Raw genomic sequence first — 13,964 nt, 5'->3', positions numbered from 1 at the left:
GGGTAACTCATACAGTAAATGGGGTAACTCATACAGTAAATGGGGTAACTCATACAGTAACAAGGGTAACTCATACAGTAACTTGGGTAACGTATACAGTAACTGGGGTAACTTATACAGTAACTGGGGTAACTTATACAGTTACTGGGGTAACTTATACAGTAACTGGGGTAACTTATACAGTAAATGGGGTAACTCATACAGTAACTGGGGTAACGTATACAGTAACTGGGGTAACATATAGAGTAAATGGGGTAACTTATACAGTAACTTGGGTAACTCATACAGTAACTGGGGTAACTTATACAGTAACTGGAGTAGCTTATACAGTAACGGGGGTAACGTATACAGTAACTGGGGTAACTCAAACAGTAACTGGGGTAACTTATACAGGAACTGGGGTAACTCATACAGTAAATCGGGTAACTTATACAGTAAATGGGGTAACTTATACAGTAAATGGGTAACTTAAGTAACTGGGGTAACTTATACAGGAACTGGGGTAACTTATACAGTAACTTGGGTAGCTTATACAGTAACTGGGGTAACTCTTACAGTAAATGGGTAACTTATACAGTACCTGGGGTAACTTATACAGTAACTTGTGTAACTTATACAGTAACTGGGGTGACTTATACAGTAAATGGGTAACTTAAGTAACTGGGGTAACTTATACAGGAACTGGGGTAACTCATACAGTAAATCGGGTAACTTATACAGTAAATGGGGTAACTTATACAGTAACTTGTGTAACTCATACAGTAACTGGGGTTACTTATACAGTAACTGGGGTAACTTATAGAGTAACTGGGGTAGCTTATACAGGAACTGGGGTAACTCATACAGTAATTGGGGTAACTTATACAGTAACTGTGTTATCTCATACAGAAAATGGGGTAACTTATACAGTACCTGGGGTAACTTATACAGTAACTGTGTTATCTCATACAGAAAATGGGGTAACTTATACAGTACCTGGGGTAACTTATACAGTAACTTGTGTAACTTATACAGTAACTGGGGGGTAACGTATACAGTAACTGGGGTAACATATACAGTAAATGGGGTAACTTATACAGTAAATGGGGTAACTCATACAGTAAATGGGTAACTTATACAGTACCTGGGGTAACTTATACAGTAACTAGGGTAGCTTATACAGTAACTGGGGTTACTTATACAGTAACTGGGGTAACGTATACAGTAGCTGGGGTAACATATAGAGTAAATGGGGGAACTTATACAGTAACTTGGGTAACTCATACAGTAACTGGGCTAACTTATACAGTAACTGGGGTAGCCTATACAGTAACTGGGGTAACTTATAAAGTAACTGGGGTAGCTTATACAGGAACTGGGGTAACTCATACAGTAACTGTGGTAACTCATACAGTAACTGGTGTAACTCATACAGTAACTGGGGTTACTTATACAGTAACTGGGGTAACGTATACAGGAACTGGGGTAACTTATACAGTAACTAGGGTAGCTTATACAGTAACTGGGGTTACTTATACAGTAACTGGGGTAACGTATACAGGAACTGGGGTAACTTATACAGTAAAGGGGTAACTTATACAGTAACTGGCGTAACTTATACAGTAAATGGGGTAACTTATACAGTAAATGGGGTAACTCATACAGTAGCTGGGGTAACGTATACAGTAACTGGGGTAACTTATAGAGTAACTGGGGTAGCTTATACAGGAACTGGGGTAACTTATCCAGTAACTGGTGTAACTTATACAGTAACTGGTGTAACTTATTCAGTAACTGGGGTAACTCATACAATAAATGGGGTAACTTATACAGTAACTTGGGTAGCTTATACAGTAACTGGGGTTACTTATACAGTAACTGGGGTAACTCATACAGTAAATGGGGTAACTTATACAGTAACTGGGGTAAGCGAAAGATAGAAAACAAAATATCAGAAAATATCTGTTCCCTGCTGAATTTCATAAAATAATAGTTAATTCTCTATAATAGTTAATTCTCTATAATAGTTAATTCTCTATAATAGTTAATTCTCTATAATAGTTAATTCTCTATTATCATTTTCTCTACAATCATGAAGATTTGACACTTGTTTTTGGACCAGAATGTAATTTTGAAATCTATGCAACAAGATCAAACAATTTTGGCTCCTAAATATAATTATCTTTAAGTCTGATTTTTCTGAACATTAAGTCAGATTTATGTTATTATTGTGAGTATATGATTGACAGGTTCCAAGTCGATGCCCTTGAGATGTTCTGACAAGCTATTGTACCCTATGTATGAGCACCGGCCCTGTTACTGTAAAACCCTGGAGCGTATCATCATAGGTGACTGGTCTCAGTGTATCCTCGACCCGCCCAACAGACACGACCTTATGATGACCCACTTATCAGGTCATCGGGGCATCCGATTGGCTCGTAATTACACCAATCTTGAAATGGGAAATAGTTGTGGGGCTGGACGGAAATTCAAGGTGGTAGCTTGTCGGAATGCAATGAATGCTATGGAATCGGCTGACAAGTGTACGCTCAACGGCAAAGGTGGGTTACCATTTAATCACGTCTTGTACAAAACAATGTATTGACATATAGGTTGCCTTAAACCAATCCAACATTTCAAATTTGCATTTCTAACTTTATAATGATGTTAATCTACTGGTATTACATTTATGTACTCAATGGAACTTTCTTGACTGAGGGTAAGTCACTTACATGAAGGGCTTCTGTTTCTAACACTATACAGACATGAAGGAGAAAGCATGCAGGATCCCTTGTCCAGTGGACTGTAAAATGTCTCCATGGAGCACATGGAGTCTTTGTCCCACAAAGTGTGGTGCTGGTGTCCAACAACGCTTCCGAAACAATATGAAGCTGCCATCCCCCGGAGGACGTCGGTGCCCCTCCCTCGACAGCACATCAGATGAGGTATGAATTAGTGATCTCGTTAACATGAGTCGTCTATAAATAGTTTTCTTGTCAACTTCAATTCTATTATACTTTTAGATATTTGAATACAAATACTAGACGAAGCAACAACATCTAGAGTCATTAGTTTATAAACTATTGTGTGAACCTTCCTTGATAGTTCCTCCTATAATCCACAAACGTCCAACAATAACTAGGATGTTGATTATCTCCTTCTTTTAAGGACCCAACTTTTTTATAAGCATGTATTCAAATAATAATTTCTGAGATTTTGTGTGTGTTAACCCCGTATGTATGTTTGAAGGAGATCCAGACTCGCCTGTGCCATCCTGAGTGTGTCCAGTACACTTGGAAGTCCTCGGACTGGGACATGTGTATGCCACCGGTCGGGGAAAGGTGTGGAGATGGACAACAGAACAGACATGTCAGGTACAGTACAATCTTCTCTCCCCAATTACTACTTTGACCTATACTCAATTTTCTCTAACTTATACTACATTAACCTTTACAAAATATTCGTGCCCCTGATACTACTTTACCTTTACAATCTTCTCACCCCTAGTACTACTTCACCTTTACAATCTTCTCACCCCTAATGCTATTTTGTTTTTACAGTCTCCTCACCCCTAATACCAATTTACCCTTACAATCTCCTCACCCCTAATACTACTTCACCTTTACAATCTCCTCACCCCTAATACCACTTTACCTTTACAATCTTCTCACCCCTTATACTATTTTACCTTAACAATCTCCTCACCCCTAATACCACTTTACCATTACTGTCTCCTCACCCCTAATACCACTTTACCTTTACTGTCTCCTCACCCCTAATACCACTTTACCTTTACAATCTCCTTATCTCTTATACCACTTTACCGTTACTGTCTCCTCACCCCTAATACCACTTTACCTTTACAATCTCCTCACCCCTAATACCACTATACCTTTACAATCTCCTCACCCCTTGTACTACATTATTTGTCACAAAATTTTCTCACCTCCAATGTTACATAGTGTACATGCGTTATGTATGATGGTTTGTCCTAATGTCATGTAACCTCATTTTCTGTTGACATTTCAGTTGTAATGCTGTAAATATCAATGGTGTTATGACGGAGCGCGTAGATGATGAAAACTGTGCTGGCCTTCCAGAACCACGAAGTACCCGCTCTTGTTACCTCCCCTGTCCTGGCGACTGTGTGCTTAGCGAATGGGTGGAATGGTCACAATGCCAACAGGTATATTTACATGTATAAATTGTCAAACAGAACTCAATCTGTGCTACAGTTAAGTTTCATTATCCAGATTGTCACACTATTCCTCCATTACCTGAACATCTACAGATGGTTTTGGTTACATAATTCCCCTTTTCTATTCAAAAGTTGCACAGGTAATGCAGCTATAACACAATAAATTCAAAATATCCGCAGCAGGAAACAAGGGCATCTGGATTAAAGAGCAAACCTATCACACACTAAGCTTCTAGATAATGTGTTGTTAGTAACTATCTATTATGTCCTTTAGAAATCAAAGTGTATGTCTGTCCATCTCTCTGTCTGTCGATCTGTCCACACCTCTTTTCATTACCAACAATGTACAGAAACCTACAGTTAATGAAGAATTCAAGGGCCACCTTGAACAAATAGAAACTATATTGTTTATGGTGGTTTATTGTTTATTTTCATTGCAGCCTCATATTCCATTTACCTTATGACTTCTTTTCTAACTTTAGCCATGCAACCATAACCAAATGCAGTCACGTGACAGAAGGATTATGCGTGAATCAGCAACGTACTCAGAGTACCAGAGCACCTGTCCCCCTCTGAGAGAGTCACGGCCCTGTATAAGGGGAGAGAACTGTATTGAGTACTCGTGGGAGCTAGCCCAGTGGACAACCTGTCTGGTCAACAATGGTCTGGATGACTGTGGTGTCGGACATAAAGAACGCTATGCCATCTGTAAAAATCACTTTGGACGTGTCGTGGATAACAAGCTCTGTAAAGAAGTATGTTGATTAGTTTGTTTGTTAATAGTGACAATGAAGGAAGTATTGAACTCGGGAATAACAGGTTGCCAGTCTAAAGTTGATAGAAAATGTACAGAATTTTGTCAAAGAAAGACGTTGTACAGAGAGGTGTAAAACACTGGTATTGAAATTGATAAAAACTATTTTGTCCATAGCTAATTTTAACAAACTTCAAAGAGTACGATTCGCTTCAAGCTTTATAGAGTTAGTTTCATTTCCTGCTTTATAAAATAGGTTTCACTTCCAATTTTATAGATTCTAAGTGCATGGTTCACTGTTTGAGAAGTTTTACAGTGTAAAATAACCTCTCAAGGTGTGACGTCACACTGTCTTTTATTTACTTTTCAACTTTTCAACTGTTGGGAGTTCAAATGTTAAGATCATCATCAAAATTAAAATAGTTTGACTAAATATGGCACCTGAAACTATTTAATTTCACATAAGTTTGAAAAATAAACCTGAAGTATTTAAAACTGTGTTTCTAAAGGTACACGGCCAGGTGACGGAGCCTCTAGTGGTGTCGTGTGAGATACCTTGTGATGTGGACTGCCTCCTCTCTGACTGGTCACCATGGAGCTCATGTAGTAAAGGTTGTGGACTTGGTAAGTAGTGCATTTAGTAATTACGTTTGTTCATGGATGATATAAATAAGGATTGGGACAGTTTTATATTATGCTGTTTCATTGTTTATTGACATACATATATTGACTATGGGCTGCTGATGTGTAGCAAAGCTGCTTTGAACCTAGTGCCTTCAGTTATCTGAGCCATTGTCATAGAACAAAGCTATATTGCATTAGATACAAAGTTTCAATATGAGATTAAAGTTTTGTCTATTTATGTTTTCCTTGTAACCATGGTAACAGGAACCAAGAAGAGAAGCCGTTCCATCGTCCAACAGTATATTGGTAATGGACGCCCTTGTCCAACGATCCTCTCTCAGGCAATGCACTGCTTCTCCCAGGGCTGTTACAAATGGCAGATCTCCAGATGGTCTGAATGTTCAACACAGGTAAATATTTAATCTGTGATCTCAAATGGATATTTAAATATTCAAGCCTTCCCTATTTTTCTGTGAAAAATGTATAAAAGGACATACAAAAGAAGTGTAAACGTGTGCTGGCTGAAAAATCCTAAAAAGTAGGAAGGATCATATATATAAATATAGGCAACATTTGCTTGCTTTGTTTGTTTGTCGAAAACCCTTAAAAAGCCAAAAGTTTAAAAGAATTGATACACAGAAACGATATTTAATAATAAAATTTGTACATGTGGAACTCATTGACAATGCGATTAATGTTAGGCTTATTTTTCTCTGTCACAGCTTGGTGTGTGTGGCCACGGAGTGCAGGCAAGGAATATCACGTGTCGTAGTGACAACGGACTGGTAGTAGACTCCTCTCATTGTCCACGTGACCTCACCACCATCGTGTCACAGGTAAGTTACTGTCTGTTCAGCCTTAGTTAGCTCACCTGCCCCAAATGGCCAAGTGAGCTGATGGCATGGCAGTGTTGGCCATCTGTCCAGTATCAACTTATTTTACTTAAATCAACTTCTCGATAACAAAGAAGCCTAGGGTGATGATATTTGGCCAGTAGCAGGCTGGGATAGAGGGCTACCAAGTTTGATCAAGAGAATTACTATTACAAATGTACCTATATTCAAGGTTACAGGAGTTAAATGTGTTCAAAAAAACATTTAAACAACTTTTGATGAATAAACGAATGGTCCATGGTGATAATGTTTGGCATGAAGCATGCTGGGATAATAGGGGATTGTGATTAAATAAATGACCTTAACCTGTATTCAAGGTCACAGGTGTCAAAGATGTTAAAACCTTTGAACGACTCCTTTCAAATAATCTAAAGGCCCCGGGTGACGATTTTCAACCAGTAACATGATCAGATAAAAAATTTAATCAAATGACTGACCTTCACCAATAATTAAGGCCACATGGGTCAAATGTGTTGAACACATTCAAACAACTACTTCTGAATAATCAAAAGGCCTAGGATGGTGTTGGTTGGCAGTAGCATCTCAGATGAATGACCTCTTTTCACTAAATGAAAGGTCTAGGGTGATGAGATTTGACAAGTAGCATGCTGGAATAAAGGGCGACTTAATGACCTAGCTAGGCCTTTAAGGTCATAGCATCTAATGTTTTAAAATTGTAACAATTAATAACTTACAGTCATAGGTAACAATATCTTGCCATTTTGGCCTCTTGTTAATCATATAGTGAATGATTCAGTCTTTTGGCTTTTGTCTCTGATTTAAATTAAGAAATAGCTCATGTGAAAATCCATTTTATTTCACCTTTTTAGAAAACGAGGCCATGTCATGTTCCTTGTCCAGGAGAGTGTGTGGTCACTGAGTGGTCAAACTGGAGCCAGTGCTATATTCCCTGTCACGACTTTGAAATGGGTGAGTTGATGCATTCTGGGAATTAAAATCATTTAACACATTTGCTGATTAATATCAAAATTATTCTCCAGTTGTTGTCAACATTACACATCTAAAGCTTATATCAAATTGTACCTTTGCCCCAACTACACACGGCAACTTTTTCTCAATTTCACATTTTCACATTTTTTGTTCAATAATTCATTCCAATTTTTTTCTTTCTAACCAAGTTAGAAAGAAAAAAAAGTTTCCATTTTTATGTTCTTTTAAAGTTATTTTCCCTGAAACCAGAAAGTGAAAATTTTGATTACCTGTTGATAACTTGTTGTCAGATAGTTAAATACCATCTCCATAGCTTTGAATGTCAAAGAGAAGAACAATCCTTAAATGCCTGAAGAGATATGCAATCTTTGATAAATGTCTGGAGTAGTTTTTTTTCATCAAAGCAATGAGTTTCTTTTGAATTGCAGTAATTTTAATGGCTACAGGGAATATATACTTTTATAAGGAGATACAATTTTTTAGTTCACCTGGTACACTGATGCCATTGGGAACAAAAAGTATACAAATAAACGAGCGTAACCCTCCTGGGGGCTGAGGGGCCTAGACAAATTGGTCAAATAGCCTAATTTACTAAAAACGACATCTCTTTAAAAATAATTGGCAGATTTCAACATGATTTTCAAAATACCAAGGTGAGTAGTTGAATGCCTTTCAGCTGCCCCTCTCTTTAAAATAAACCCCGGAGAAATAATGTAAACGAATTAGTAATCTTTATGTACCGCCTTCTTCAAAAAGGAAAAAAACATTTTCAGCTCATCTAAGCATTACCTTCTCTGGAATATAAAGACTGGCATTATGTGAAAGTCAACCTTCCCTAGAGAACAGCTGGCTTTATGTACATGTTCATGTTTTTATTATTAAGAGACAATTTTATTATCTTATTTCCACGACTGTCTCTATAGTAACAGCTAATTTGAGATTTCGACCTTATAATTAAGTTCCTGAACAATGCTTTACAGTTAGGTATTTTTATCTTGCTAGAAGATGCTGTCTCAAGAGAGCTTGATATTTGTCAGAAAACTGCTGTTTATTGACAGGATCTTTTTCAAGACGTTTTTTTCTTGAATCTGAAATAGCATGCTGACTGTATAATTATTTGGCATATTGTCTTTCACTAGGATACACAGAGGGAGTTCGGAGCAGGTCTCGATCAATACTGGCCTACCCTGGTCCAAAGAAGGAGAAATGCCCTGATCAGTTGTGGACGAGTGAGTCCTGTTTTGCTGACACCTGCTCTGTGTTTCGTTGGATGAGCACCCCTTGGGAAGGGGATTATCGCAACGTCTGGTGTGAACGCTCTGACGGACTACATGTCTATGGTAAATAGGTCACTTTTTATCTTAGAAACAAATCAATATCTATTTTTAGAATGTTTATTAGAAGCCTACAATGTAACAAATATTCTTTTATAACCTGCTTTAATGCATGTATGTAGGTAAGTAAAAGGTAGGCAGATTGTGTGAAAGCTTAGTGCAAGGTAGGCACGATCATGTGAAAGCTTAGTGCAAGGTAGGCCGATCATGTGATAGCTTATTGCAAGGTAGGCACGATCATGTGAAAGCTTAGTGCAAGGTAGGCCGATCATCTGATAGCTTATTGCAAGGTAGGCACGATCATGTGAAAGCTTAGTGCTAGGTAGGCACGATCATGTGAAAGCTTAGTGCAAGGGAGGCACGATAATGTGAGAGCTGAGTGCAAGGTAGGCACGATCATGTGAAAGCTTAGTGCAAGGGAGGCACGATAATGTGAGAGCTGAGTGCAAGGTAGGCACGATCATGTGATAGCTTATTGCAAGGTAGGCACGATCATGTGAAAGCTTAGTGCTAGGTAGGCACGATCATGTGAAAGCTTAGTGCAAGGTAGGCCGATCATGTGATAGCTTATTGCAAGGTAGGCACGATTATGTGATAGCTTAGTGCAAAAGAAGGCAGATCATGTGATAGCTTAGTGCAAGGTAGGCACGATGATGTGAAAGCTTAGTGCAAGGTAGGCACGATTATGTGATAGCTTAGTGCAAAAGAAGGCAGATCATGTGATAGCTTAGTGTAAGAAAGACAGAGCATGTGATAGCTTAGTGTAAGAAAGACAGATCATATGATATTAAGTGCAAGGAAGGCAGAGCAGTAGAGGTTTCAGACTTTATTAAAGACAAGTCGATGTTAATTTCAAACAAAATTAGGTCATTTACAATTAATTGTAAATGACTGAATCCAAAAAAAAAAAAAATATGATTTATTTCATCTGAATCATCAATTTTGTATCATAAAAGTGCAAAAAGGTATGGTTTTCTTTTCAGAAATGATTTATCAAAACTATGATCATGACAGTAGTAATGTTTCTCAGGTTACAGTAACATCTGTTGGCAGTGGTATGGAGGTTTATAAGGCAAACTAATGTCAATTTTTCCCAAAAACAATCACAAAAGTAGGTCAATAATTGATCAATATCTGGAAGTCCAACTCCAACCACAATGTCTAGATCCAATTATATTATCCCCAGAGGCTGAGCTGATTGAATAGTCACCTAGACTTCCCTGTAGTAGTAATCAGTTATTTTTAGGGGCAAATAAAGATTTTTGTTGAAGACAAAAACCAAGAATGATATTCAGAAATTGCCCTTATTGCAAAAGAAAAACAGGACTATATTGCTGTAATTTGCTGATCTGTTTCTAACCAGCTGTATACTGCTATCATTTCAGGGTGTTACACTAGTTTCACAGTTTCTACTTTTACCTTATTTACTATTATGTCTACTTAGAAGTTATATAAACTCCATGTATCATTATTAAGTTGTCTAAATATCATGGTCTTGACAAAACATTGTGCTTCAAGTGAGCAATACAGGTCCTGTTTGCCTCTTGGTTTTATATGCCTGTTGTCCGACAGGTCGTATATTGGTATCATCCCCGACTGCGTTGTTCGTCCGTCCATTAACTTTTCCTTGTCATCGCTCTCCTGCCTTCATTCATGAACATATCTTGATGAAACTTGGTACACATATTGCATACCAATATAGCTCAAACAAGTTTGCATTTCAGGAGTTCAAGTGTATTTTTGGTGGGGTTATGCACCTTTTGTTTCCAAATAAGGGCATTGTGTAGTAAATGCGAGAACGTTTTTATTTTTTAGTCAATTCCTTTCTAATTTTGTACCGAAATGCTAGAAGCAATAATGTTCAACATATATTATGGGTTTTTCTGTCGAGTTTCAACTTTCCGTGTTTTGGAATATCACACTTGACATAGCAACGCTGTTCATTGTTTGTTTACTCGATAACTCAAACAATTGTTCTTCAATTCTTGTCAAACTTGGTGGGATGTTTCATCACCTGAATGCATTGGATGAGTTCTTAAATCGTGATATTTAAATGCTATTCAGCAGAGTTTTGTCCCTTTGTCATTGCCAAATAAGGGCATTCCGTCGAAAATGAAAGAACTTTTTAATTATTTGTTTAATTTCTTTCAAATTTAGTATGGTAATACAAAAACCAAACATGTTTAACATATGTAACAGGTTTTGTTGTCATGTTCCAACTTCTCATACCAACACTCCTACCTCAAAGCCAAGGTTCTAGTTTTAGTAATAGCAACATTGACCACAAAAGTGTAATTCTGAAACACATAATAGCTTGCGCCATAAACACAGTAAATGAATGGCAAGGTCACAGTCACCAACAAAACATCTAACAGTGTCAAAGTGTGCTACCATCTTAGTTACCTGTTAATTAATCTCTTTTTGTTTGTGTTGTCAGAATCATCGCATATCTTTGGTGTTGCTCTCTTCCATGAAGACAAGAGATAAAAAAAAGAACAGCACATATTTTCCATACAGTCGTTCTTTGATTCCAAATTTGGTTAATTCAGTCCCTGAATAGAGTTTGTAAATACTATAAATACAAAACTGGTGATGATATTGATATAGCAATGTACAATTTTCCTGGATTTGATTTAAACTCATAACATATTGTTTGATAGCAATGTTGGGATCAAATTGATTAAAATTGAGCCTCGATCTGATTAACTGTCAAGGAGGAAGTGTCTTTTTTTTGACAAGACGACAATTCTTGTCTGAACAGTGCCACGGGTCAAGTCTAGATGGTAAGTGTGGCGGCCTCTCTAAGACATTTCACCTTCAGCTATTTTAATGTGATAGAGGGGAGGCAGGTGGCACTTGTAGATGTTTTATTATAAAACAGAAGTGTTGTGTAGCTTCAGTAAATGTTCTACCATAACATTACACATCACATAGAGTAAAGGTCGTACAGTAACCTGATTCTGTGTACTCCTCCAGGCCTAATCATTTCCTGTTTTAGAAACTGAGATTTGTCCTTATCAACTGGAGCTATAATAGCTTCTCTGCCCACATGGATTGTCAGTGTAGTACCAAGTTACTTTCAAAACCTGTGTTAATAAGAACCCTAATTTGTCAAAAAAAATAATGTTGGCAGGTTTCAATTTACCATAGCAAATTAAAGCCATATCCTAACTTTCCTTAACCAAGCCCAACTTTAATAAAAAATATGAATTGAAAAAAATAAATCAATTAGATAAAAAAATGGATAAAGGCTTGCTTTACTTCACCTTAATTGGCAAAGCTATGGGATAGTGACCCCACTCAATCCTTACCCTGCCTATCCTGCCATCCTGCCCATCCCCAGACACAAGTTTTGGCCTTTTTACACATTAATCATGTAAAACAATGACAATTATGGTATTTTGTCCCTGGTTCTTATTACCATTATGGCAATTAAATTGACATTTCCTTTCATATAATTTTTTGCCCTTGTTCAAGTAAGATGCTTCAACAGAATATTGGTACGGATGTTTGTGTTACAGCCATGCCTCTAGCATTCCAGAAAATTGTCACATTGGGGCAATATACAGGCATGCGCAGTAAACTGCAGATTATGAGACCTGTGCTGTAGTGATGGTTCGAAATTCACGGGTCAAGTCTTGAGCGTGGTACACTCTCTTACTGTGATGTAACTTCAGCTTGTGTTCAGGCAAAGAGTATATATGTTGTGTACCTAATGTAAAATCCTTTTATACTCCTTCCTCTTTACAGCTTAACATGATGTTGTCTCTGAAATGGTAATGGAAGACATGTATTACTAAAATATTGGATGTCTTATATTCTTAAAACGGAGAGTTTCAGGGTCATTTTCAAAACAGTATCATTTTTGAGGAGTCCATAAGAAGTACGTTCTAAGCAGCTGGGTTTTAGATGAAAGATAGTTAGTAAACTAATAGTAATTATTGTATTGGAAAGTAATCCTAATTATTCTTGTTTGATGTTGCCTGCAAGTTGAAATACTTAAACTCAATTTAATCTTACCAATTATCCTGTCTTCACATGTAAAAATAAAACTTAGACTATGAGAAAACATGAAACTTTTTTTTTTACAAAGATTAGATTTGAAATATATATACAAGTATTACACAAACGTGAAATATTGATACTCAAAAATGAATGACACTGCATCACACGCTGTCTCATTCTGTAAGTGATGCTAGGGGCCACAACATCGGAAATCTAAATTGGTATTAACTAAATGTTGATACCGAAGGGAAACCCTGTTTAAAGAATTTCAAAATTTAGAGAGAATTAAGTACTGGTAAATTTAAATGATTTAAATGTATATTATAAAGCCTGCTATAAATTAGATAATGATTTAAGTATATATTATAAAGCCTGCTATGAATTAGATAATGATTACAATGTATATTATTATTTCAATTGATTTTGAGCTGATTCTGATTGGCTGAAACAACATCATGTGACCACCTGTAAAAGTAGTTATAAACCTGAGTGGTTTGCAGGTGTTCAAAAAAGTTGGTAGAACAAGTGTTATTAACCTGCTATAAATAGATTCTGGAACAGGTGTTCAAAAAAGTTGGTAGAAAAAGTGTTATCATATGCTTAAAAATTTCTCGCAATCACATTGGTGGGATCATATACACGTGACCAGTCCTCAAAAACTCATGTAGACTGGTTATCCGGTGATTATCAATTTCTAAATATAGCCTATATAGAAATTCCCTGGAACCTGTCGTAGCGCATGCGCAGTTAGACTGGAACGCAATATGTCAGACGAAAATAGAAGATGGCGGTTGCATGGTGAACACTTCGCCTCTGTTACATCTGAAAAGTTCTAAACTACTCCAAGACAAAGATGCTGGTAACACAAAAAGGACACCGAACACACAGTGCGTGTCCTCAATGCTTACCTTAAGAAAACAAATCTTAACGATGTCTCCGAAAACCGAGCTGTTGGATTCAACCCTGGCTAAATTTTACGCGGAGGCTCGTTCAAGTAAATGTTAACTATACAAAATCTTATTGTTGGGTCATATAATAAAACAGTAATGGGCGTTTGTGCTGGTAAATATGATGTGATATGAACCTGAATAAGTGATATTGACCTTGGCTACACCTCATTCAATATCACTTTTTCAGGTTCATATCACATCATATTCACTAGCACAAAAGTCCATAATTGTATATTATTGACCTGCTTTAAATAGATTTTGGAATTTTTGTAAAAA

At 37.0% G+C, this 13,964-nt stretch overlaps 1 protein-coding gene across 12 annotated transcripts in view; it reads left to right on the top strand.

The window, feature by feature from the left end:
- LOC110451825 (thrombospondin type-1 domain-containing protein 7A-like) overlaps positions 1–13,964 on the top strand; it is a 328,653-nt gene that overhangs the window by 279,600 nt on the left and 35,089 nt on the right. For all 12 annotated transcript variants that reach the window (XM_021500117.1, XM_021500108.1, XM_021500087.1 and 9 more), the window contains 10 exons: positions 2,229–2,540; positions 2,743–2,924; positions 3,229–3,353; positions 4,009–4,165; positions 4,660–4,932; positions 5,441–5,555; positions 5,820–5,965; positions 6,278–6,391; positions 7,279–7,378; positions 8,539–8,739. In XM_021500117.1, coding sequence (XP_021355792.1) covers positions 2,229–2,540; positions 2,743–2,924; positions 3,229–3,353; positions 4,009–4,165; positions 4,660–4,932; positions 5,441–5,555; positions 5,820–5,965; positions 6,278–6,391; positions 7,279–7,378; positions 8,539–8,739 — 1,725 coding nt within the window. The remainder of the gene's footprint in view (positions 1–2,228; positions 2,541–2,742; positions 2,925–3,228; positions 3,354–4,008; positions 4,166–4,659; positions 4,933–5,440; positions 5,556–5,819; positions 5,966–6,277; positions 6,392–7,278; positions 7,379–8,538; positions 8,740–13,964) is intronic.

This window comes from Mizuhopecten yessoensis, unplaced genomic scaffold, assembly GCF_002113885.1.
Source record: "Mizuhopecten yessoensis strain PY_sf001 unplaced genomic scaffold, ASM211388v2 scaffold673, whole genome shotgun sequence".
In the NCBI taxonomy this organism is placed as follows: Eukaryota; Metazoa; Mollusca; class Bivalvia; order Pectinida; family Pectinidae; genus Mizuhopecten; species Mizuhopecten yessoensis.
Note: the sequence above shows the minus strand (reverse complement) of the source record. Positions and strands in the feature narration are given on the sequence as shown.